We start from the raw sequence: 27,423 nt of genomic DNA on the forward strand, positions 1-27,423 counted from the left end.
ATGTAGCTTTACTTGCTAGTTAACTATTTAAATTATTTTGAATATTACATGAAAACAAGACTGTATTAGGATTTCCTCATTACAGAATATAATTAACCCTTTGAAACACATTAGAATATAGTAAGACAGTTATCTCCTCCATTATTTTTATAAGGAAACTTAGTTCAGGATGATTAATTTGTTTATAGCCTAAAAGGTGGGGAAGATCTAAGGGTCTGAATTATAGTCTATATTCTTTTACTATACCACTGGTTTTCAAATATTATCAAAGATACATTTCAAAAATGATACAGTATGAGAAGTCTCAATTTTAAAACAGATAAAGTACCATTTCGCTAGCATATAATTTACTTTTATAAATTTAAAATAAAAAAATTATTTATGAGGTTTATAAATAATGAGGAATATTTAATATACATAAAAATTTGAAATCAAATGTTATGGACCACAGTTTCAGCCTTTAATGACTACTCAAATTTATTTGTATACCGTGTTGGATTTGCAGTGAAAGAATCCCTTATTCATAAAGATAAGCCATTGTATATGGAAACAGCTGTTTTTAAGTAGCACACCTCATAATTTCAAGATGCTCTTCAATTAAGCTGATCCAGAGATATGAAATATGATGAAAAATTTTGTTTCTATGTTATTTAGAATATCTAAAAACTATGTATATGAGTAGTTTATACTAAATTTCTTATATTAAATTTCTCAGACAGAATACTGTCAGTACTTCCACATATATTATATGATATGTGATGATATTGCATGTGTATTATCAACGACTTTTCCTCAGGTCCAAGGAGGAAAGCTTGTATTGGCTTGCCACTGGGAATAAATAAAAGTATGCCAAATGAAAAGTATTTTGAACTTATTAAGTTAGATTTGATTTTATCCTCATAGTTCAAATATTTTCATGATATCTTTTTATAATTTTCTTTTAAATCATCTTTTCCTGAAGAAATGCAGATGAGAAGAGATCTATGTGTCCCTGTCCTTATTTCGATTTTGTTTTGCTCTTGACTTCACTTTTCTTTACTCTCTTGAGATGAACATAATTTCTGGTATTTAACTTTGTGATTTCATCTCTTTGTTCAGACCCTCAATAGACCTCATTTGCTCTACCTAGTTCCTTCAACTGCTGATATATTTCAAACTTTTAAAATGACGAGTCACTGAAGACTTCTCAACAGAAGCACAAATTTCTCAGTATTCAATGAGAAAAAGACACTGATTTCTCAAACACATAGAATTAAAATTAATTATAGTATGTTCCTTGAAGAAATGGTCAAAGGAATGGGAAGGTCAGGTTGAAATTATATTCCTTCAAACTGCTGAAGTGTTTTCATTAACAGTGTCCCTGGTTTATACTCTTTATCTTTTATGTTTCTCATTGTTCCAGCCTTGATTCTGACAGTTTTCTTAATATTAGTGTACCATCAAGTATATAGCAGTCATGGAGAAAAAAAATAGATTTGTTGTACTAGGGTCTTTAAGATGATATTGACTTGTATGACAGTATGATAGGAACTGACATATATTTAAAATAAGTTTGCCTGACAATGCATAGAAAAGAAATTTTGGGCTGGATGACGAGGACACTAAAAGGCAGTGGCAACATATTTAACAATTATGACAGTAAAATATGTACCTTGTATTAGTTGTACAGCATTTCAAAACACCCTTTAACTTCTATTATTAGAAAGTACAGCCAAAAGTTTTGAAATTTCAGAATTCAAAACCCAAGGTCATGAGTACTTGGATGCTACCTCAAGATAGTAAAAAGGGATTTATGGATGTGAAAATGTTTGTAAAGACCAAGTTAAATTTCCTTTAGAATTATGATGTCAATGCATATTCTATATATCAAAAAGTATAAATTGAAATACTAATGGGCCTTTACATTATAAAATTAAATTCTCATAGTTGGGATCTTTTATTCTAGACAGTGCTTTCTGTTTGAATTCTAGCAGAGCATAAAAGTCTTAATGTCAAGAACTTTACTAACATATTTTTAAGGAAGTCATATATGTGGTTCATATACCAATCTGCAATGGGAACACAGCTTCAAGTTTTTTAAGAAGACAAACACTGTATTCTGAATTTTAGATATGTGATGTCAATATCATTAAACCAGTTCCATGAAACACACAATTACCTTATGGCTTCAGAATTGCTTCCAGTATATTCATACTTTTTGGACTATTTTTAAATAGAACATCATTATTTCCTTTATATATATTCTATCTTTATTTCTTTGACTAAAATTTGAGCTACTGCAAATAAATATCAAAGATTTTTAAACCTCTCAAAATTTAAAAATGTTTAAAACATGTATTACAACAGCAAAGGTAAGTTATATCAATAACAGATATACGTTATTTAGCATAGGCTATCATTAAAGAGAGAGATGTAATTGTAATTTTAACCCTTTAAATGATCAAGTGGAATCATTGTGTGATTGTTAATATCAGTTGCTACACTCTTCATCATCAGCAAGGATAAAATAATTTATCTCACTGTTAACAGTTATATTATTGTAGAAAAAATGCTAAACACAGATAATAATACTACAATTATTACCAATTAATATAATTATTATTGGACACAATTTGCAACAAGATGAATATATATTTTAAATTAATTGTAAAATCTAGAGAATATGGGGTATTACTAAATTATTATAAAGTATTCCATTAGTTTCAATTTTATTTTTGCCATACTTTTGTTCTTCCCTACTTTTAGCTATTTTACCTTCAAAAAACTCAATTTACTTACATTGGATGGTGATTCTAAGGGATGTATACTCCAAATTTTGCATGATGCTGCTAGGAACTTGAGTAATCTAAATTAGCACACACTTATCTCCTCTTTTATTTCTTCCTTTACATATGTGATAAATGTAATGCTTTCACTATATGACGTGATATATATCATATGATAAATACAGCATAACGTAGTATATTCTAGTATAATATCAAGAACAGATTTTTAAATAGAAGGAAATGCAAAAAACACAAAGTGGCAATAGAAAATAGTTTCAGAACAAATACTAAAACTGTTAGCTTGGTCAAGAATGTTAAACAAAAAAGATCCTACCTGATGAATCAAAGTTCACCTCATTGCCAGGACTTGGACCTACATCAATGGACACAATTGGTAAGAGCTTCCGAAAATCCCATAGCTTTGTAACTCCACAGGCATCACAGGATGCGATCATGTGACCCTTTAAAGTATTAAAAAAAAGAAGAGAAATGTATATACATACATATATATATATATATATATATATATATATATATATATATACATATTACTTATATACAAATATATATAGAAACTCAGACCAAAAAAAAACAAAAAAGAAAGATTTCTGTTACAATTTTATTAAATACACAAGAATACATTCCTCTAAACTAAAAAGTATTCATTATATCTTTGTCTTCGACATAAAAGTATTATAAAATGACAACTTAAATATATAAAATCCTATACTAAATTTTAGAAGATGATTTTTCAGGAAATCATTTTGATGATTTTAATTAAATAAGATGTAATAAAACAGAACTATACACACCCATGCAATTTGTCTAAATATATACATATCACATATATGATATGTGATCTACATATAAGAACTATATATGTAAAATACTGCACTAAAAGCACACTTCACTTTATTTGCTTGTAATTAGTTAGTATTGATAATTTATAACTCAGAGTAAAAATAAAAACAGAGGTAGGAAAACAAATGGACAGGAAAGAAGAGTTTTATCATAGTGGGTAGAATCACTGGGGCCAGGTAAAATTGATGGCAAGGAAGCAGTGCCTATTGTGTTCTGTTAGACAAAATTATTAGAAATATTTGGGGCTATTTTTTTAACATGTAGTGGAAAAAGGAAGAATGTAATTGGATAAGGGAATGGAAAACAAAAGGAAGGGTGGATGGATTCAAGTGTTATGGAAACAGGGGCGGATATTTTCCCAGTATAGAAGTACTAGCCCAGGTGCATCAGTTTGGAGTTCAACGTCTGTCTATATTCCTCCTGCAGGTCTCTCAGGAGATATCTATTCAGCAGCTACCTCATGTCAGAGACTGGGATATAGTGATGAATAAGAGGGTTTCCATCATTCTGTCATTTAATTTCTGCATCCACTGACCAACTAAATATGAGTGCTGGCCACATCAGGTTTATGTACAATGTTTATAAGTCATTATACTCTTTCCAATTAGATATACAGTTTCCCTTTCAGATCCAGTTTAATTTTTTAAATGTCTAGTCAAAAATCAACCTCTCATTATTTTCCTCCTAAATATTCTAAAATGTTAAAGATAATAACTTGATTATTATACAATTTTCCCTATTATCATTTTGAACTAGCTCATATACTTTTTTTTTCTCATTTACTCTTTGATTTCTATCCTTTCTTTAAAAAAAAAAAGAAAAGAAAAGAAAAGAAAACTGCATAGTGTATTACAGTCTGAGTGGATTTTTTGTTTTTTTCCCTCTAAATACTCCAGTAGTACAACAAATGTCACTAGTTTTAAAATTCTGTAACTGCTGTTACTGGCAAAGCAATACAATAACCTTTTCCTCAAGCTAATAAATGGGATATTTAATCTTTTTTATGGTTTAAAAAGAACATGGAGAACTTGGAATGTTTTCAAATATGTAAACGTGTATTGTGAGAATTGTGAAGAATCAGTGAATTTAATTTTTAGAAAAGAATAGTTCTCAGGATTATAGGGAATATTAATGTTAGAAATAATAAAGAACTCTTTCCAGCTACAAGGGTTTTAAAACATCTTTCAGAATTCGCAGAATGGAATCTTTTTTCAACTGTGAATACAGAATAAATTTTAGTCAGAATTTAATTTGAAGACACTTCTCATTAAAGTCAGGTTATAGACGTCATGTCCTTTTCTTGCCTAGATTCTATGAAACAAAGACAATCTTAAAGTGTGCTTTACACCATTGAATATTAAATTTTTAGGAAATATACTAAAAATAAAAAAATAGTCCATCACTTTCTGGGTGAAAATTAGTACTTAAATGGGATTAATATTTTTATATTTAATTTTTACCACTATCAAATAATCAATTAATACAGTTTGATAATACTAAAATAATAATAGTCAATACTTATTAAATGCTTCTAATAACCAAGTGCTGTGCTAAATGATTTATTAATAAATAATAGATAGTATTTTAAACAATTTTAAATAACTAACATCACATAGCCAAACTTTTCCATTTCCCAAGGAACTTAAAATTCATGACAATATATGCATTATGGTAAAACAAATATAACTTATAAAGTGGTAGCAATAAGTTTGTGTTCAGATTTGATAACTTGGTAGCTATACTTCCAGTTAACCAGAGAGGCAAATGCAATGCCTATTGTAGTACCTGTAGCAGAGTAGAACTAAAAAAAAAAATGTGTTGGGACTTCCCTGGTGGTCCAGTGTAAAGAATCCACCTTGTAATGCAGGGGACGCAGGTTTGATCCCTGGTCAGGGAACTGAGATCCCATATGTCACAGCCCAACTAAGCCTGTGCACCACAACTACTGAGCTCGAGCACCTCAACTAGAGAGCTCACCTGCTGCAAACTACAGAGCCCATGTGCTCTGAAGCCTGAGTGCCACAACTAAAGAAGAGAAAATACCCACACACCACAACTAGAGAGAAGCCTGCGTGCCACAATGAAAGATCTTTCATGCCTCAACGAAGATCCCATGTGCCGCAACTAAGACCCAACGCAGCCAAAAATAAAAACATAAATAAAATAAAATAATAAAAAAATTTAAAAAATATATTTGTTAAACCAGTAGATGATGAATGCCTCATGGGAGTTTACCTAGAAGTTTTACTTTAGTCCAAGTACTTCCACAGCAGTCTTAAGGTAATATTGATTCTAACCCTAATGTTTCTGAATCAGTTAGATAAAAGAAAGAGATAAAAGACGCAGAGAATCCAAAACCAAAAACTTGGACTATCAAGATGTTGTATCCCTCCTCCTCCAGTCTCAGGTGAATTGGAACCATTTGCCATTCTCCTTCCATAGGGAAGAAGAATATTAAAATATTACTCATCTAAACCACACAGTATAAATTTTGAGGGATCTGAAGATGGAGGGTATGGAAAAGGAATTAGTTGACAACCTGGGGAAAAAACAAATATTTTATCTAGAATTTATGTCAGGTAAGAAAACAAAGACTAGTTATAGTTAGGCACTTAACCTAACCAAGAAAGAGATTTCAAAGAAAATGTTTTTTGGAGAAAGGTGGAATTGTGACAATTTTAAAGAAAGTAAAAACTCAAGAGTTTTGGAGAACTATCTAAAATGTAATTCTGGTTATGTCATTGGTACCAGTACTGGCTGAGGAGGAAAGGTGATAAAGATGGTTGCACTGAGGGCTTCCCTGGTGGCGCAGTGGTTGAGAGTCCACCTGCCGATGCAGGGGACACGGGTTCGTGCCCCAGTCCGGGAAGATCCCACATGCCGAGGAGCGGCTGGGCCCATGAGCCATGGCCACTAAGCCTGCGCATCAGGAGCCTGTGCTCCACAACGGGAGAGGCCACAACAGTGAGAGGCCCGCGTACCGCAAAAAAACAAAACAAAACAAAACAAAACAAAGATGGTTGCACTGAAAGTTCTTGGAGAAGTTCGGATTCAGACAGATGGTTGTTTTTGTGACACTGAATTGCCAGCACCCGGCTTAGTTCCTGTGACATGTTTGGCATTTGATCTTGAATAAATCATAGAATAATATATGAATAAAAAATGAATATAAGGGGAGTAGAGAGTAATCAATGTTGACTACATGCAACTGTAATGGATTTTTTTCCAAAATATGGTAAATGAGCTGAAGCTTAGCCGCTTAGGGCTTAGCCGCTGCGTGGCATGTGGGATCTTCCCGGACCAGGGCACGAACCCGTGTCCCCTGCATTGGCAGGAGGACTCTCAACCACTGCGTCACCAGGGAAGCCCGGGAGATATGTTTATAAAAAGTTGCCCTATATATTTTTTAAGACTTTATTTTTTTAGGATAGCTTTTGTTCACAGCAAAATTAAAGGCAAGATACAGAGATTTTCCATATACCCTCGGTCTCTACACACACATAGCCTCCCCCACGTACCACATCCCCTCCCGAGTGGCAAATCTGTTACACTTGATGAACCTACATTGACACATCATAATTACCCAATGTCTGTATTATTACGGTTCACTCCTGGTGTTGCACATTCCATGAGTCTAGACAATTGTATAATGACATATACCCACCACTATGGCATCATCAAGAGTATTTTCCCTGCCCTAAATATCCCCTGTACTCACCTATCCCACCATGCCACCCCTGCTGAACCCCTGGCAATCACTGATCATTTTGCCCCTCTATCTAAACTTTACAATCAGTTTGTTTGTATCCACAGAATAACTTTTCCTGATTTTTACTGGGATTGAACTGAATCTACAGATCAAGTTGGGAAGAACTGATATCTTGACAATATTGAGTCTTTGCTTCCATTAACATGGAGTATCTCTTCATTCACTCAGTTATTTTGTTTCATTCACCAATGTTTTATAGTTTTCCTCATATAGATGTTATACATATTTTGTTAGATATACTTAAATATTTCATTTTTAGGGGTGCTAATATAAATAGCATTATGTTTTAAAATTTAAATTCTACTTTTTCCTTGCTGGTGTATAGGAAAGCAATAGACTTTTGTGTATTAGCCTTGCATCCTGCAACCTTGTAATCACATATTAGTTCCAGAAGGTTTTTTGTTTGTTTCTTTTTTTTTTTTTACTTGTTTTTAAAAATTAAGTCTTGGATGGTCATATCATCTGTGAACAAAGATAGTTTTAGCTTTTCCTTCTCAATCTGTGTAAATTTATTCCCTTTTTATTTTTGGTCTTATTGCATTATCTATAACTTCCTGGACAATGCTGAAAAGGACTGGTGGGAGGAAATATCCTTGCCTTGTGCCTGATATCTTAGTGGGAAACCTTTACTTTCTTACCATTAAGAATGTTAGCCATAAGTTTCCTTTTAGATATTCTTAACAAATTGAGCAATTTCCCTTATATGCCTAATTTACTGGGAGTTTTTAATCATGAATAGGTATAGTATTTTGTGAACTAGTTTTTCTGCATACATTGATATGATCATGTAATTTTTCATCTTTACCTTATTGATGTCATGGGTTACATTACTTGATTTCCAAATGTTAAACCAACCTTGCATACCTAGGATGAATCCCATTTGGTCATAGTTTTTACTTCTTTTTATACATCACTGGATTCAATTTGCAAACATTTTGTAGTAGATTTTTGTATTTATGTTCATGAAAAATAGTGGTCTGTGGTTTTCTTTTCTTGTAATGTCTTTCTCTGATTTTGGTTGTGGGTAATACTGATCATAGAATGAGTTAGGAAGTATTCCCTCTGTTTCTATTATATGAAAGAGATTATGGAGAATTGATATAATTTCTTCCTTAGTTTGTAGAATTCACAAGTGAAACTATGTGGGACAGGTGCTTTCTGTTTTGGAAGTGCATTAACTATTTGGAAAGGTAATATGATTCAACTTCTTTAATAGATATAGGCCTATCTAGATTGTCTATTTCTCCTCATGTGAGTTTTGGTAAATTGCATCTTTTAAGAAATTGGTCCATTTCATCTAGGTTATCAGATTTGTTTCAAGGCAGATTTGCTGAAAACAAATTCACTAAATTTTTGTTTATCTGAGAAAGCCTTTATTTCTCCTTCACTTTTAAAGGATAATTGCACAAGGTAAAGAATTCTATGTTGGTGCTTTTTCTTTCAGCACTTTAAATATTTCACTCCATTTTTTCCTGGCATCATTTCTGAGGAGATGTCATATGTAATTCTTATCTTTATTTCTCTATATGTGAACCACTCCCCTCTTGGTTTCTTTCAGGATTTTTTTTTTTATCTTTAATATTCTGTAGTTTGAAAATGATATACATAGATCTAGGGGTTTTTGTTTGTTTCCTTTGTTTTTGTATGCATTTATCCTGCTTGGTATTTTCTGTGTTTCTTGGGTCTGTGGTTTAATGTGTGACATTAATTTGAGGATATCTTAGTCATTATTTTTTCGAATATACCATCTGTTTCATTCTCTCTTCTCTTTCTGGTATTCCCATTATATGTATGTTTTACCTTTTGTAGTTGTTCCATAGTCCTTAGATTTTCTGTTTTGTTTTGGTTTTTTGGGGTTTTATTTTTTGTTTTGTACATTTTTAAAAAGCCTTTGTTGTCTTTGTTTTGGTTTTTGATGATTCTATTGATATGTCCTCTGTGTCAGAGGTTCTTTCTTCAGTTGTGTTCAGCCTATTAATAAGCCCATCAAAGGCATTCTTCATTTCTGTCATATTGCTTTTCTCTCTAGTATTTCTTTTTGGTTCTTTCTAGGATATTCATCTCTCTGCTTACACTGCCTATTTGTTTTTTCATGCTGTCTCCTTTATCTATGAGAGCCCTTAGCATATTAATCATAGATGTTTTAAATTCCTGGTCTGATAGTTCCAACATCCTGTCATGTCTGGTTCTGACATGTGCTCTGTTTCTTCAAATTATGTTTTTTGGCTTTTGGTATTTCTTGTAATTTTTTCTTGATGGTTATACATGATATACCAGGTAAAAGAAACTGATGTAAATATGCCTTTAGTAATGTGCTTGTAAAGTATGGGGTGGGGCAAGTGTTCTATAGTCCTACGATTAGGTCTTAGTCTTTTAGTGAGCCTATGCCTCTGAACCATGAACTTCAAAAGTGTTTCTCAGTTTTTCTCTCCCTCTTAGGTGGAACAGGTTGGCTAGAGTGTGCTGAAACTGGGTTTTTCCCTTCTCCCATGTGTAAGGCAAGCCAGCAGTAATTGTTTATTTCCCTCCCCCCATGTTAGTTCAGTGCTGATAACACACCAGCAGGTTAAGCTCTGTGTATATTTTTTGTAATTCCCCTGCATTGGCAGGCAGACTCTCAACCACTGCACCACCAGGGAAGCCCTAAAAATTTATTTTTAAAAGTATAAGATCGGGCCTCCCTGGTGGCGCAGTGGTTGGGAGTCCGCCTGCCGATGCAGGGGATACAGGTTCGTGCCCCGGTCCGGGAGGATCCCATGTGCCGTGGAGCAGCTGGACCCGTGAGCCATGGCCGCTGAGCCTGCACGTCCGGAGCCTGTGCTCCGCAACAGGAGAGGCCACAACAGTGAGAGGCCCACGTACCAAAAAAAAAAAAAAAAAAAAAGTATAAGATCTGGGCTTCCCTGGTGGTGTAGTTGTTGAGAGTCCATCTGCCAATGCAGGGGACACGGGTTCGTGCCCCGGTCCGGGAAGATCCCACGTGCCATGGAGCAGCTAGGCCCGTGAGCCATGGCCGCTGAGCCTGTGCGTCTGGAGCTTGTGCTCGCAATGAGAGAGGCCACAACAGTGAGAGGCCCACGTACCGAAAAAAAAAAGTATAAGATCTCAGGGACTTCCCTGGTGGCACAGTGGTTAAGAATCCACCTGCCAATGCAGGGGACGTGGGTTCGAGCCCTGGTCTAGGAAGATCCCACATGCTGTGGAGCAAGTAAGCCTATGAGCCACAACTACTGAGCCTACGCTCTAGAGTCCATGAGTCACAACTACGGAGCCCATGTGCCACAACTACTGAAGCCCGTATGCCTAGAGCTCATGCTCCACAACAAGAGAAGCCACTGAAATGAGAAGCCCACACACCACAACAAAGAGTAGCCCCCGCTTGCCTCAACTAGAGAAAGCCAAAAATAAATAAATAAATAAATAAATTTATGTTAAAAAAAAAGCAAAGAACCAAAGCTTTAAAAGTATAAGATCTCAAAGAATGATAAAGAATAATAAAAATAACACTCATTACAGAAAAATAGAATAGAAATATAAAGTAGAGACTAGAAATAAAACCATAGGGCTTCCCTGGTGATGCAGTGGTTGAGAGTCCACCTGCCAATGCAGGGGATGTGCTTTCATGCCCCGGTTCAGGAGGATCCCACATGCCGCAGAGCAGCTGGGTCTGCGAGCCATGGCTGCTGAGCCTGCACGTCTGGAGCCTGTGCTCCACAACCAGAGAGGCCACAGCAGTAAGAGGCCCATGTACCACAAAACAAACAAACAAACAATAAAAACTATAGGCTTCTGGGCTATGGGTTTAGGAGCAGGCCCTAGTTATTCAGCTTCTGTAGGGCATCAGAGACTAAAAGTACTTTGTGTCAGATGGGAGATAAAAGCCTACATATCGTTAAAGCCATGGATACGGTAAGTTTTCTTGAAAATATGAAGCTGACAAAAGTTGCTTTCAAATGCTGTTTGAAGCTGCAATATATTTGTAGGTATATATTTAAGGAATCTGGAGTTATACACAGTCTTACAACTTGGATCTGAACTAAGTAACACATGCTAATAACTTGCTCAGTGGTTTTCAATCCTAGAAGGCAGGATTCCTGAATCATAAATGTAGGACTTATTCTAGGATACCCTGAGGCTATTGGCCTGGGAGAAAAAGGAAATAGCTACAATACTGAAAACTCTGAAAGAGTAAGCACAAATAGAGAGCAAGAGAGATAAAGAAGCAAAAAGAAAGAACCACTTTTCTTACCCTACTCAAAAGTAGCTACAATTTTTTTTTCATGATGGGTAAAGAGATCTAAAGTTATTAAGCCTGTCAATAATTGGAAATAAAATTAATCTGAGTGCATTAAAATTACAAAAACACTGAAAAATATTTTTAAATAAGTATGAACCTCGAAGATGTTAATGAAAAATTAATACTCATTAAAGAAAAAGAAATGAAACCAAAACAGTCTAAAATGACTTGAAAAAAACAAGAAAATTGAAACATTAATCATTGAAAACAAAAGGCTCAATACATAGTAAATACCTTAGAATAGACAAAGTTGAAAAGAGAGTTAGTGAATTGGAGATTATACTGGGAAAGTCAGCTAGATTGCATATGTAGAGATAAAAAGATGAAAGCATTCAGACCAGTAAGAGATGTAGGGGAGTATGGAGCTGGATATTCCAATAGATTACAAAAGAAGAGCATGTACAGACAGGCAGAAGAGCAGTATTTGAAGGTATAATAACAGAAACTTTTCCAAAATTGAAGAAAGATATATTAAAAATAACAGTGTACTCCAAGTATTGAGCATGATATATAAGAATAAAACACATCTAGAAACAAGTAATGAAAGTATGGAGCATTTTGAATGAAAACAATTATCTACAAGAGAAAAATTACAGATTATTTTAAAAAGTAAAACAATTAGATTGATAACAAAAACTAGATGTTAGAACTAGTGGAATGTCCAAATTGTGTGGGAAAATAAAATTAAATCTAAATTTGTTTACTTAGCTAAATATGACTCTGGACTAAATGTAGTTTAAACATTCAGACTATAAAAGTTTAAATATAAACATCTTATGGAAAGAACTATTAATAATTATATTTTGCCACAACTATTAATAGTTATATTGTCAGGTGATATAATGGTCAGCACAGATATTGAAAAATCAAGAAACTTTAGTCAAAGTTAATTAACTGTTTGCTACAAAAAAGAAATGTCCAAACCAAATCCTAACTCTAACCATCCTAATCTAACCTTAATTTTAATCTTAATTAAAAAAAAGAAGAAGAAATATGTTAAAAAGAAGTAAAGAAAAAAATAAATGGGAAACACAATAAGTTGTGATAGCAATAACAATGAACATACAAATAATTACACATACACACACATATAAATAGGCTATACTTAACAATTAAAATAGACAACAAAAATATTTAGAAAAACAGAAAATACAATCTTATGCAAAATACAAGAGAAACATTAAAATAAGAACAGTGGCAAAAAAAAAATACTCAGAGTAAAAATAAAAGAATTTAATTATGAATTACTAATTAATAGGAAGCTGGCAAAGGAGCATCAGTATCAGAAAAAAATAAATTTAAGGGAAAAAAATTATTACTAGAGCTAACTGAGATCAAGTGACTTTCCTAAAATTATCTTAGTAGAATAATTTGGAATGAGGATTCAAGCATAGGTCAGCTGATTTCAGGGTCTGCGATTTTAACCAATATATATAATGTAGCATAATATATCACAAATGCTTAAATATATTTAATATATTCTTCCATTAGAATATATTTAAGTGAGTGAATAACTCAGATCAATAGTTGTTCACAAAGATGTTCCTCACAATATTATTTATAAGATGGGGCAGTAGAAACATAAGAAATTAATTGTTCAATAGATAGAAAGATAGATACACAGAAGCACATGTATATATACATATCTATATAGATATAACTGTAACATATAATTATATAACTAAACTATTATTTAACTATGGATGGCATTTCCAAAGATTAATACAAAGGAAAACATACATATGGTAGTGCAATAAAGCAGCAAACAGAGTTATTTACAGTTATATACACACAGAAACATATGTTGAAAATAAGATTGTTAGGACTAAATCATAATTGATCATCTTTAGGTGACAGGATGAATCATTCTTATTTGTTCCTTTTCATATTTTCAAAATTCAAATTTCATGGAACTAGTATCTAATAATTATTATAATCAGAAAAATATTTTTAATAAATAATGAAATCAAACCATCATACACAATATGATGTCAAGTCAAGTGATCTAATTTTCATTAGTGATCCTGTCAAGTGACCTAATTTTCATTTTCTAAATATCTACTATGTAAAATAGGCAAGAAAGAGGGGTCATCAAGCAAATGGCAGATACATTAAGCCCTAGAAACATCAGCTGCTTTCAATACATGAATGTAATGACCTGCAGCTTGGTATTAAGGTATAACTCTAATAAAATGTTTAGGCTCATTAGGAGGAAAATTAGTATTTCAAACATTTTTCGTACTGATACCTTAGTGTCTCTCTTAGGACAGGCTTGTGCAGCATTAAGCATTAGCTCATTACACTCTTCCCTCAGTAGATTAATGGCACAAATAAGCTAAAGAAATTATGGAATTAGAATGGAAACAGAAGGTAAGTTTTGGGAATGTTCAAAGAGTGTGAGGCTAAATAGGAAGGAATAAAAAACACTGGAAAGATGTTGATAAGATTGCTGTTGTCAGTACGTACTTCTTCCCTATGCCATTGTCAATCAGTTAGGTATTAATAACTTGAATCACCAATCATGCCCCAGGGATATGGGACCTGAACACCTCAAACAAGTATGTAGCATCTAGAGTACGCAACACTGCACTACATAATCACGATAACCTGTTCAAAGTGATTTCTATTTAATATCTCATTTAATCCTTCATTTCTATAGTTAGGTTATACCACCAGATCATTTAGATGAGAAAATTGAGACTTAAAATACTATACAACTTGCCTAATGGCATTTTGTTAATAAAATGTAGACCCAGGATTCAAATCCAGACAATCTGACCAAGTGTCCCAGATCTTAAACGTTTAGCAAGGAAGATTTTTGCATGCCTTGACCTAGATGTTTTGGAGAATAGAAGCCCATAAAGTCCCATTTTATGTGCTTAAAGAGCATAGTCTGTTATGGAGGTAGAATGCCCTGAAAGAGCTAATGTTACTGTAACAGAATATCAACAAATATGTATTAGCAAAGAACAAATTGAGCAAGCAAGTGTTAATTTAAAAGGCAGAAGAATAATTAGAATCAGATGAAGACAATTAATGTATATAAAGGAAGAACTATTTACTGAGCTGTACTATGTCCCTGGCTTGGGGACATGATCTAGAGATACAATAGATATAAGCTTTATACAAATACAATGTTAAAGGCAAAGTTAAATGCCAGAAGTAGATAAAGGGTTATTTCTAGTAAAAATTGACCACCTAACCCAAGCCTGAGGGATCAGAGAAGCTTTCCTCAAGGAATGCAGTCCTAGGATAGGTCCATTAAGTGAATGCACCTTTCTAGAAACAGTGACATTTTAAGTAGGTGCAGATTATGAAGAGACATTAGTGGACAGAAAGCGGGAGGGCATCGTTAGTATTGAAAATGGTACAATGTCAGAATACAAAGCAGAGATTAACACATTTCACTAGGGGGAATTAGGTGAATTTATGATGAGGTTAATAATGTGTAAAAATTCTGAAGAGTTTTTGGAGCTCACACTGAGAAATATGAATTTCATATGATATAAAAAGTTGTTATGTGTTTTGAACATAAATATTGATATGCTAAAAAAGAATGAAGGACAGTAGTTTCAGGGAGTTAAGCAGGTACCTAAGTACAAAATTGTCTCTCTGAGACCCTGCAAAACAAGTAAACATGACTTTCCTGTGGTTTTCAAGTTTGTGCCATAAGTCTTAGCAAGAATTTGACTGAACCCAGGCAAACTTGTCTGGATCAGTAGGAAACTTCTTCATTCATCAAAGAAATAGTGATGGAGTTCACTAGGTGTTAGACACTGATTTAAGTGGTAGATAAACAGGAGTGAACAAAGCAGAGAGAAGTCCTGGACTTATGGAACTTGTATGCTTCTGGAGAGAATCATACGATAAATTAAATAAATCAGTAAAATATGTGGTATGTTAAATGTTAACAGGATTTATGGGAAAAAAATTTAGACATGGAATATCTGGCAGAAAGAGTGTTAAAGCATAAATAGCCTGGTCAAGAAAGGTCTCACTAGAAATATGACTTCTGAGTTCAGAGCAAAAGGAAGAAGAGTGATGCAAGAAAACGGAAGAGTGAGATCAAGGTCCTCTGGGCAGAAGTACTGAACATAAATAGGCTGGTGTAGCTGGACTTCAAAGTCCTTGATTCTACATGAAGTCAGGAGAAAAACAAAAATCAAAACAACACTGGGCTATGTGTTTGAATGGATTGAATAGGACTATATTTGGAGATCAGGTGGAAATGATGACAGTTGTAATTAAGTCTAGATTGCTAGGTGCAGAAAGAAGTGTTCCCATGATTTCAACAATGTCTACATACTTATGACTCCCAAATTTACACGTCCAATTGACATCTCTATTTTGAATTGCAGATCTTTATTTTCAAATACCCACAGAATATTACTATTTGGATATTCCACAGATACCACAAGTCAGCTTATTCAAAGCCAAGTTCATCTTTCCCTCAAACTTGATCTTTCTGCTGTACTTTCCATTTCAATAAGAGGCTTCATATACCATTCAGTCAGCAGACATTGTCATCCTATTCTCCATCTCTCTCCTCTCCAATCCTGTTCAGTTGAAGTAGGCCTCCACTCTCCACAAATCCCTCATTTCAGGTCCTCCTCATCTCACGCACAGACACATGTAGTGAACTCTGCTTCAACCGTGTTTTTTTGCAGTTCAGTTTCACAACTGGTTCTCAGCCAGGGTGATTTTGCCTCCTGGAGGACATCTGACAATGTCTAGAGACATCTTTGATTATAACATCTGGGGGACCTACCACTGGCATTCAGTTGGTAGAGGCCAGGGATGTTGATTAACATCCTATAATGCACAGGGGAGCCAATCCCCACCCCTGGATTTATGAAATTACCTCGGCCCTAATATCAGTAATACCATAGTTGAAAAACTAATGACAGAGTAATATTTTCTAAAATACAAATTTGAGCCCCTCCTTGACCTGCCTCCTTCCTGCCTCTCATCTCCCACAACTTCTCTGCACATTACTCTGCTCTACACCTTGAATACACTATGCTCTCATCCTTTTCTTCTCACTATTTCTACTGACTAGGATGCTGATTTGCTATTTCTTTCTCTGTTAAATATTAAATATATTTTAAAACTTGGCTGTAACACAACTTATTCTAAATTATTCTAGGGAATGTAAGGTATTCCTTATCTTGCTCCTGAAGAGCCATGCCATAAAACTTACACAACAAATTGTAATTTTTTGTACACATGCATATCTTTTCCTTCTAGACCTATATTGGGCAATGCTACTGGCTACTGAGTACTTGAAATGTTAATTACTGCAACTAATTTTTAAATTTAATTTTATTTTATTTAAAATCGACATTTTCTCATGTAGCTAGTCACAATCATATTGGACACTTTAGACAAAGAACAGTTCCATCATTACAGAAAGTTTACTTAGATAGTACTACTGTAAATCTTTTGTACTCTGTTTGGGGCTTATATTATACACTTAGAAAATATTTAAATGAATGAGTTAATGAATCATTATTTCCATAGCTGAATCATCAGAGCAAAACTTTTCCTAATGCTTATGATTGACCTCTCTCAAGAATTATGCCAGATATTCCCATTGATTTTTGATTTGCTATTTTTGGTATTTAAAATTTGTTGCATTACATTGCTAGATAGCTATCCACTTTGTGTGTAGATTTTTTTTTTTTTTTTTTTTGCGTTACGCGGGCCTCTCACTGTTGTGGCCTCTCCCGTTGCGGAGCACAGGCTCCGGACGCACAGGCTCAGCGGCCATTGCTCACGGGCCTAGCCGCTCCGCGGCATGTGGGATCCTCCCGGACCGGGGCACGAACCCGTGTCCCCTGTATCGGCAGGTGGACTCTCAACCACTGCGCCACCAGGGAAGCCCTGTGTGTAGATTTTTATTCTTTAATTATATTGTAGTTCATCAAGGAGCAGGACTAAATACTTTACTTGGCTGAATTGCCCACAAAACCTAGCATAATGCCTTTCATTATTCAAATGCTGAATAAATTGAAAGTACAGTTCTGGTAGAATTGAGGACACATTAGCCCAACTTCCTGTCTTCCAGATATGGTACAAAATTAGTGGATTTTTGAAGGTAAAAGGGAGAAGAAGGTTTAACAAATCACTGAGAGTCTTTCTACTTTAAGGACAATTTTTGGAACTAACGTTTTATTCAAGGAGAAATGGAAAATCCCTAACATGGCATATGAAATTAATGCATTCTGCCTCTGGCAATGAGCCCCTTCTAAAAGCACTAGAGATACATTTTCTGACTCTCATGTGAGTTTACTTCATTTTCAGTGTATTATTGGCGTTATTTCAGATATTCATGTATGATATCTTTGTCTTGTAGGCCCTTGATGTTTTCTTGTGATGTGGCTTGTCACACTGCAATAGGCATTCATGATATATTTACATAGTAACATGCTGACTATAATGTCAAAGTAGGGAAAGAGGATTTTTGGAATATGAAGGAATAAACCAAAGAGGTATAAAGTAAAAAATAAAGCTTAGTACTTAATATCTGAAGAGAGAACAATACTAAATTATTTCAGTTTGGCATTGCTGTGTACGTCAAAGGAAAGATTTCAGTTTTGCTGCTGGGTTTGCTAGTAAGTATGGAGTCAAAAAGGATCATTCAAATTTCAGAAAGACCAGAGTTGAAAACACATTCTTGTTTCCCTTAAAAGCCTTCTAAGTGATATATTCAAATTCAATAGCGTTTCTCAATTTCTAAAGAAAACATTAGTGACTATAGACACATTTCTGAAAGAGAATATAAAGGTTGTCCAGATCAAAGTCTCCCACAGATTAGAAAAGTGAAGGCTTGAGAAATTAAGGAACTGGTTTAAGCCTTCACATGAAATCCATGGTCCAATCAGGACTATAATTCAGGTTTACTACAGATACACTGTCAACCTTTATTTTTTTATGGAAGGAAGGGCTAACTATAAATTTTAAAAAGAATGTCGTTATGATTAAAATCACATATCTTATGATTAAATATGTTGACAGTTAAAGGCAGATGATAAAAAGACCCCCCCTGTCAGTCACAATGGAGAATGGAGTAACAGGGACCAGGTTTACTCTCCTGTGTGAAAAATCCAAAAAAATGGTCAGGATACAATAAACAATAGTTTGCAAGACACCGTACATGAGGCAACAAAGGTCAATAACCACTGAAATACAGGAAACTAATGATGTGAGCCATAGAAGATTGCTGTGACATACTGCCTTGATAGTTTCTAGTCCACAGCACAGGGAGAGGGAACTGGACAGCTCATGGCTGACTCCGAGGTTGAGGGGATAAAGCTGAGAGTCCAAGGAAACAAGGCAGCTCAAGTTTGCAGAGCAGTGTACACTAGGAGAGAACCCTGGAGATCTGCAGAGCAATTTCCTCCAGTATTTAGCTGAGTACTGATTGGCATGTGCATTTGAGGAAACTACCCAGAGGCCTGGAAAAGAGCCACTTGAAATGATTAGAGGGAACAGGGAAAGGCACTCACGTAAGGCTGGAAATTGTGCCTGTCCCAGTAGCCAGACTTAAAAAGTTCAAGATTCAGGGGCACTGTGTGGACTAGAGCACAAAGAAGTGTCTTGCTTCAGAAATGGGGAAATAATTAACTCTAGATTAAGAATGGCTGCAGTCCCACCTAACAAATCTTAAGAGCAGACATGAAAGAACCAATTTCTAAGTAATTTAACAGAAAGAAAGCTCAAGAATATTTATAGGAATACAAAAATATCTAGCACCTAAAAAGATTAGTTTAATGAATTTATGAGGTTCATGTAATATTGGCCAGAGGTTTGTCAATTTTGTTTATCCTTTCAAAAAACCAGCTTTATTGATCTTTTCTATTGTCTTTTTTGATCTCTATTTTATTTTCTCTCTGATCTTTATTATTTCCTTCCTTCTGCTGATTTTGGGTTTTGTTTGTTCTTCTTTTTCTAATTCTTTTAGGAGATAGGTTACGTTGTTTATTTGAGACTTTTCTTGTTTCTTGAGGAAGGCCTGTATCACTATGAACTTCCCCCTTAGAAATGCTTTTGTTGCATCCCATAGATTTTGTAAGGTTGTGGATTTTTTTTTTAAAGATTTTTTTGATTTCTTTTTAAAGTCTTTATTGAATCATTTTTACAGTCTTTCTTGAATTTGTTACAATAGTGCTTCAGTTTTATGCTTTGGTTTTTTGGCTGCGAGGCATGTGGGATCTTAGCTTCCTGACAAGGGATCGAACCTGCAACCCCTGCATTGGAAGGCAACGTCTTTCATTGTTGTTTGCCTCAAGGTATTTTCCAATTTCCTTTTTGATTTTTATCATTGACTCATTGGTATTTTAGGAAAATATTGTTTAGTCTCCATGTGTTCATTGTCCCCCCTCCCCTGTGGTTGAGTTCTATTTTCATACTGTTGTGGTCAGAAAAGATGTTTGAAATAATTTCTACCTTCTTAAATTTGTTGAGGCTTGTTTTGTGACCTCTATGTGGTCTATCCTAGAGAATGTTTAAAAGAAGGTATATTCTGTTTTTTGTTTGTTTGGTTCGGTTTTTTGGCGGGGGGGCATATAGTGTCCTGTAGATATCAATTAAGTCCAACTAGTTTATTTGTCATTTAGGATCTCTGTTGCCTTATTAATTTTCTGTCTGGAAGATCTGTTCATTGCTGTCAGTAGGGTATTAAAGTCTCCTACTATTATTTTATTCCTGTCAATTTCTACCTTTATGTCTGTTAGTATTAGTTTTATATGTTTAGGTGCTCCTACATTGGGTGCATATATGTTAATGAGTGTAATATCCTCTTCTTGCATTGATCCCTTTATCATTATATAATGTCTGTTGCTGAGTAGAGTATCCTAGGTTGCAGGTTTTTCCCTTTCAGGACTTTCAATATATTATGCCACTCCCTTCAGTTCTGTAGAGAAATCAGCTGATATCTTTATGAGGGTTCCCTTGTAACTGGCTCCGTTTTTGCCTTGCTGCCTTTAGAATCTTCTCTTTATCTTTAACTTTTGTCATTTTAATTGTGATATGTCTTGGCGTGGGTCTGTTTGGGTTCATCTTGTTTGTGATGCTCTGTGTACCCTGTACCTGAATATCTGTTTCCTTCTTAAGGTTTGGGAAGTTTTCAACAATAATTTTTCAAATACAGTTTTGATCCCCTTCTTTCTCTCTTCTCCTTCTGCAGCCCCTATTATGCATAGAATGGCATATTTATATTATCCCATTGTTTTTTTTTTTTTGTCTTCTTGTCTGCTGTTGTGATTGAGTGATTTCCAATATTCTGTCTTCCAGATCACTTATTCTTGTGTGTTATTTAGTCTGCTACTCATTGCTTCTAGATCGGTTTTTATCTTTACAACTGAGTTGTCTAATTTTGATTGGTTCCTCCTCTTGTTCTTTTCACTGGGAGTGGTTCCTCTGCTTTTTCATTTTATTTAACTTTCTCTGTCACTATAAATTTAGGAGAAACAGTTATCTACTGTGGTCTTGAAGGGGTGTTTTTATGTGGGAGCACCCCTGTGTAGACTGTGTAAGTCCAATATTTTTGGTGTAAGGAGTGTTTTTATGTGGGAGCACCCCTGTGTAGACTGTGTAAGTCCAATATTTTTGGTGTAAGGGCTGTTTTTGGTATAGATGCCAGCCATATCCTTCCTCAGTGTGTGATGGCCATCAGCCCCTTGCTGGTGGGTGTGATTGGTGTTGTGGTGTCCAGAGACTGCACTGGATGTTGTGTGGGGCCTCCTCTTTGCTCCATGGCTGATAGCCCTGTCAGAAGCTGAGGTCTGCTCCCCAGTTGTTGGAGTGGAAGCCCTGAGTGTTGAGTTCAATAAGGCTCTGTTGTCCTTAAGTGCATGCTGTGTCCCAAAGGAGGTGAGTGCTGAAGCAAGTGAGGCCCGTGTGGTCACGGTTAACCTATGTAACTCCCATGCATCCATCCATGTTTTTGCCCAGAAGCAGCCCAAAGTTGTGTCCTTTTCTCCATTGTGTTCATCCTGGACCCAGTGCTAGGCTGGTGCTGGGGGGTGGGACCCATACCCCAGGCCCTCTAGGCTATCTCTGTGTAGCTAGATTGAGTCTTCTCTTAGGGTCCATCCTCCGGCGATTCACTGCCTAGTTGCTGCACACACTAGCAGTCCCCAGTTGGTGCGCATTTCAGGCTGGGAAGTGCAGCAAGGTGGCAGCCATCAATGCAAAGGTATCTCTGTCCTGACTGCTAGCAAGCCAGCACATAGCACTCCTCTTGAGCAGAGTTCAGGCCCCTCAAGTCCCTCCATCTGTCCCAGCAGACCTCCCAGTAGGCAAGAGGGCTTCCCAGGGTGAGGGCCTGCCCATATCAACCTTCTCTTCTTCACAGATACTTTCCAAGGGTGCTGGTCCTGTCTTGATACGTTTTTTTTTTTTTTTTTTTTTTCTTTTCTGCCTGGTTATATGGGAATCTTTCTTGAAGATTTGGTTGTATAAGAGATCTTCTGCCAGCTTCCAGTGGTTTTTGGTGAGAATTGTTCCACATCTAGATATATTTTTGATGTGTTTGTTGGGGGAGGTGAGTTCCATGTCCTCCTACTCTGCCATCTTGATCCTCTGAGGCTATTTCTAATTCACATACCTGGTAAGCAGTAGCTGGGATCAGAAACTCAATCTGATTGAATTCAAATCCATTAGATAAACAAGAAGAAAGTCAGGAATAAATTCATATGTAAATCAGATGGAAGGTCTTTATTCAAAGCTTTTAAATTGAATTTCGATGTACATTATTATTTAATTTTGGCATAGTGACCTTGGAACTAGCAGAAGTTGAGGGTAAAAATACGAGATATTGGGGGAGGGGGAGAGGGAGGGGAACGTGGTTCATTAGTGAACATGGCCAGACAATGAAAAGCCTGAATAGAGCTTAGAGATTTATATATTTTCTTGTCACTTTCCCTGTGAAACTGGAAAATAAATTTAAGATTTAACTAACATGCCAATAGAATTCTCATCCAATGTTTAAGTAATTATGATATGACACATATATGTATAATTAATGTGGTCACTTGAGTAATTCACACACATACTACACACACACAGACACAGAGCATATATTTTCTTGTATAACTTGAGAGTTCTTTGCCTCTGCCCATCAACTTATTTTCTCTAAACAACCATTTTTAAGTAAAGCACATATGCCCATATTTATTAACATTTGAATGAAGCCTGCACTGATAATATTACTTCTTAAAACAACCCAAACTAATGGGTTTTCTAATTTGTGAATTAAAGGACATTCAAATGCTTTAAAAAACCAGTTTGTCAACTGCTAAACTTTTACTACTTTTTGATCCATTTAATCAAGCTGCTCTAACCCATCCTTTTCCCAGAATAGTACATTTCTATCACTCCACTAGTCTACTTTCATTTGTTATGATGAGCTGAAGAAAGAAATTCGTACATAATTTTAAAAGATGATGAAATTTCTTTTTTTAAGGACTCTGATAAAATTTAGTCATTGATTAAATATTTACCAGACAAGTGTTCCGTGTTAGAATGACCCAGTTCCAGGTAATGGAGTGTGGTGAGGGAGAGAGGACAGGAGAGATGCAACACAGAAATGGGTAAGACATGATCCTAAGCCCTTAATGAGGTATGGAGTCATCTGTTGAAAATAATTTGTAAACCTCCTAAATGAAATAAAATATATTTTCCTATAACTTTACATTTTAGAGATATTTATACATGAGAACAAAATAGATAAAAATGAATCTCTGATTCAACAGACCTGAGAATAACACCATGCTTTCTTTCCTAGTGCTCTTCATCCCAGGTTGGACCAATATTCTGTTTGTTAACCTGTAACTCGGCACACTGCCACTCTGTTCTTTCCATTTGCCAAATCAAAAAATAGAACATTCTTATTGGAGTTTGAAATGAATAGCACATGATACTACTGGAGCAGTTTTTGCATTAATTTACATAAGGAACTGGAGATCAGAGGACCCCCTGAAGAGTAAAAACTAGTCACAGTTGATGTTACACTTGAAATATACCAGGGATGGCAATTTTAATGAGGTAGACACTTAACTTTATTAATCTGTTGTCCTTCATCAAGGGAGAATGCCAGTCCTTCTATATTCTCAGACTAATGAAGGGGACAGGGCAGGAAATGAAAATCAAAGAAATATGAGTCTTCTGCTACAGATACTAGAGGTCAGAGAGGGGTTTGGAACCTGGATGTCCACATTAACAGCTGACTTTTGTGCAGACTGTGAAATATCCAGTCAAACCAGTCTCTCTCCTTGTTAGAAGAAGATTTGATTTTTTTATTCACCTAAATCATTTCTACAAATATTTACAGAGCACTTACTAAGAATTTTAACATCTTTATTAGAGTATAATTGCTTTACAATGGTGTATTACTTTCTGCTTTATAACAAAGTTAATCAGTTATACATATACATATGTTGCCATATCTCTTCCCTCTTGCATCTCCCTCCCTCCCACCCTCCCTATCCCACCCCTCTAGGTGGACACAAAGCACCGAGCTGATCTCCCTGTGTTATGCGGCTGCTTCCCACTAGCTATCTATTTTACATTTGGTAGTGTATATATGTCCATGCCACTCTCTCACTTTGTCCCAGCTTATCCTTCCCCCTCCCCATGTCTTCAAGTCCATTCTCTAGTAGGTCTGTGTCTTTATAGCAGTTACTTCTTGAAGTATGGATTCATACGGTCACATTCACCCCCAAACACAAAATTAAGTGGAGAAAATCACATTAAAGGGGATAATTAAATTTTCTTGTAATTATGCTTATGAGTAAATTGGTGTGACAATTCTTTTTGCTCTAATTATTCAGGGGTAATATATGATTCATTAGGCATTATTCATATATGTAAAACAATCTCTTGAAAAACTCATGCTATTTATCATGCATGTAGTTTTTTAAACTTTTTAAACCTCATGCAAGTTTAGACTGACTACAATTAAACATGACTAGAGAAAAATGTATAATTTTATATTGATATTTTGCTATTAAAACATTTTTGTACTGTGAAAATTACTCAAATAAGATTTCATTGTACTGGAAGACCAGTTGCCTAAATGGTCAAATACTCTGAGCAGTGACACTGTTTCTTATAAAAGTAGTAAATATATTTTGAACAATTTTTGGCAGCTGTATGCTCAAAACAAACATGGACAATCTGAAGCGTGTCATAAATTTTAAAATAATACTTTAAGATTAATAGTATAAAATAAATTTAATCATATCACAGCGAACATTGTCCAAAGAATGTCCTCTAAAATACCGCTTGAGTTCTGACCTGTGTTGGCTTTCTAATATTTCCTAATCAATGAATATGTATTGGTTACTTTCTGTACCAAGAATTATGTCAAGGGCTATGGGGTAAAAAATATTAAGGTATTATTCAGCCAAAAGAATCTATTGTGCTTCTCATAGCCAGGGCATTTTTGTATAAATAAACATTTATGGGGTTACTCTAAAATAGCCTCAACCATTCCACATTTAACCAATAAGAACAACCTAAGTTAACAATTATCTATTAGAGGTAAAATATTCCACCTGCTTAATCTAATCCTTGTCCACTCCATGTGCCCTGTTCTTTTAACATTGCCACACCTCCACCATCTCAGGAACTTGTCCTTTACTGTTGCCTTTGCTTGAGTTTTCCTTAAAATCATTGCATGGTTTTCTTAAATGTCATTCTCTCGGAGAGTCTTTCTCTGACCATTTCATTATAAGCTCCAACTCTTACCTCATTACTCTTTACTCTAATTGATTCTGGATAGATAACACTTATTATTCTTGAGACTATTCATGTGTTTACTTGTTTAATGTCTCTGGTTCTTACCAGAATATAAGGTCCATAGGGATAGAACTTGGTATTGTTCATTGCTGAACCTTTAATATTTAGAGCAGTGTCCAGGACATAGTAGGTGCTCAGTAAAGAGTTACATTGAAATTCCATTATTAAACTTTTTATATATGCCAAAATATTTTAAGTCCTCTAAAGAATATCTATATATGTATGTGTGTATATATATATATATATATATATATATATATATATATATATATATATATATATACATACATACACACAAATTATCAGTTTCATAGTCAAAGATGAAGTCAAGGAATATGGCATGATCATGTTGTTTCTAATTTTCATGGAACCATCAAGAAAACTACAAACGCATAAATCACCTTTATCCAACTAGGGAAGTTATTGAAGGTTAAACTTTGGAGGCAGGGTAATATCTTAAATGTATTGTTTCTTCTTTGTCATATGCAGTGTTAAATTTCTGAGAACAAAACAAAGTAGAACTTAAGAACCTCTATCAATTTATTACACTTAAAAATATTCTCTAATTAATCTTTGAATATCTGCTTACACAAACTTTTTTGCCTTCACTTTTGTTTGTGTCACATTTTTCTATCAAAAATTATTTTTTCTTCACAAAATATTAGGGCAAGAAGGTTACTTTCTAAAAGATTTAGTTTAAGAATATATACTATGGCATTAGTTTAAAAGATATGAAGTTAATTTTTAATATGTAGGAATTATTGAAATAATTCAAATATTATATAAAATGAAAATGTCATGTTCCACGTGCTTTAATTTTCTATTCTGATGTTGTCTCCAATTTCCCCAGATAGAACCTGCTTTAGTGTTTTTCACCATACATCTAAAAGTTGTGACTTAGCATCATCTAGGTACAGTAATGAATAAGAACTGACATTAGATATCAATATTATTGGCCCAGCTAAATGGTAGTTGACATCAAGTTGTATTGCTGAAGAAGTAAACAAAATTATTTTTTGTGTGTGTGTAAGTACTGCCTGACATTATTTGTCCTTCAGAAGATCAATGGCTGCATCACCTAAATGTTATTTGTATCTCTTTATATAAAATGGCCAAAGATGGATATTAAGCACTTTCTGTTTGAGATTGGTTAAAAATAAACAAAATTCAGAATATCAGAAATTGAGCTTCCTTTGCTAAAATGGAGTGAGGATAACTTTTTAGGTAGGCAATTGCAGTATTTACTTTTCCATGATTTTTAAAAAAGATAATTAATGCATTTATATCTATATACTAGTAACTTGGGAAAAGCAATTAATCTATTCCAGATCAAATTTAAAACTCTTAACTGCCTAATTATTAAATGGTATACTATGATATGAAACAGACAAAATACTCCTATGGAGGTTTATGTTCATTTTTTTTTAGTGGAATTTAGCTCAAGTTTAATACAATTCCATAATTTCTTATTTAGAATAGTTTTAGAATTTCATTTTCTTATTTTTGTTAAAGTGTGAAATATATACTTCAGTTTTATGTTTATAACATTTATATTATATTAAATAAAATTAAATTATAGGATAGAAGAAAGTCATATATTTGTGTGTGGTTGTTCTTTTATTTATGTCTACTTATTTGAACACAAATGGATAGAAAGAAATATTAGCTCCAAGAATAATGGTAGTAGTAGTAGTAATAATAATAATGATAGTAATAGTAGGTGTGGTAGGAGTAGAAGTGATAGTAATAGCATTTTCGATTTGCCAGGTACTATGTTAAACACATTATATGTATTATCTAAGATTCACTGTTCTTTATATCATTTATTTTTACAAAAGAACTAAATGATTTACTCAAGATTATATATCTTCTCAGCCATAAAATGGAATGAAATTGTGCAAATTGCAGAGATGTGGATGGACCTAGAG

The 27,423-nt window shown here is 34.5% G+C and overlaps 1 protein-coding gene across 1 annotated transcript in view; it reads right to left on the reverse strand.

The window, feature by feature from the left end:
- The window catches only part of SPAG16 (sperm associated antigen 16), an 850,722-nt gene that overhangs the window by 218,264 nt on the left and 605,035 nt on the right, over window positions 1–27,423 (reverse strand). Inside the window, exon 15 of the mRNA XM_082631278.1 lies at window positions 3,100–3,226. Coding sequence (XP_082487404.1) covers window positions 3,100–3,226 — 127 coding nt within the window. The remainder of the gene's footprint in view (window positions 1–3,099; window positions 3,227–27,423) is intronic.

Source organism: Mesoplodon mirus, assembly GCF_964341445.2.
Source record: "Mesoplodon mirus genome assembly, chromosome: 8".
NCBI lineage: Eukaryota > Metazoa > Chordata > Mammalia > Artiodactyla > Ziphiidae > Mesoplodon > Mesoplodon mirus.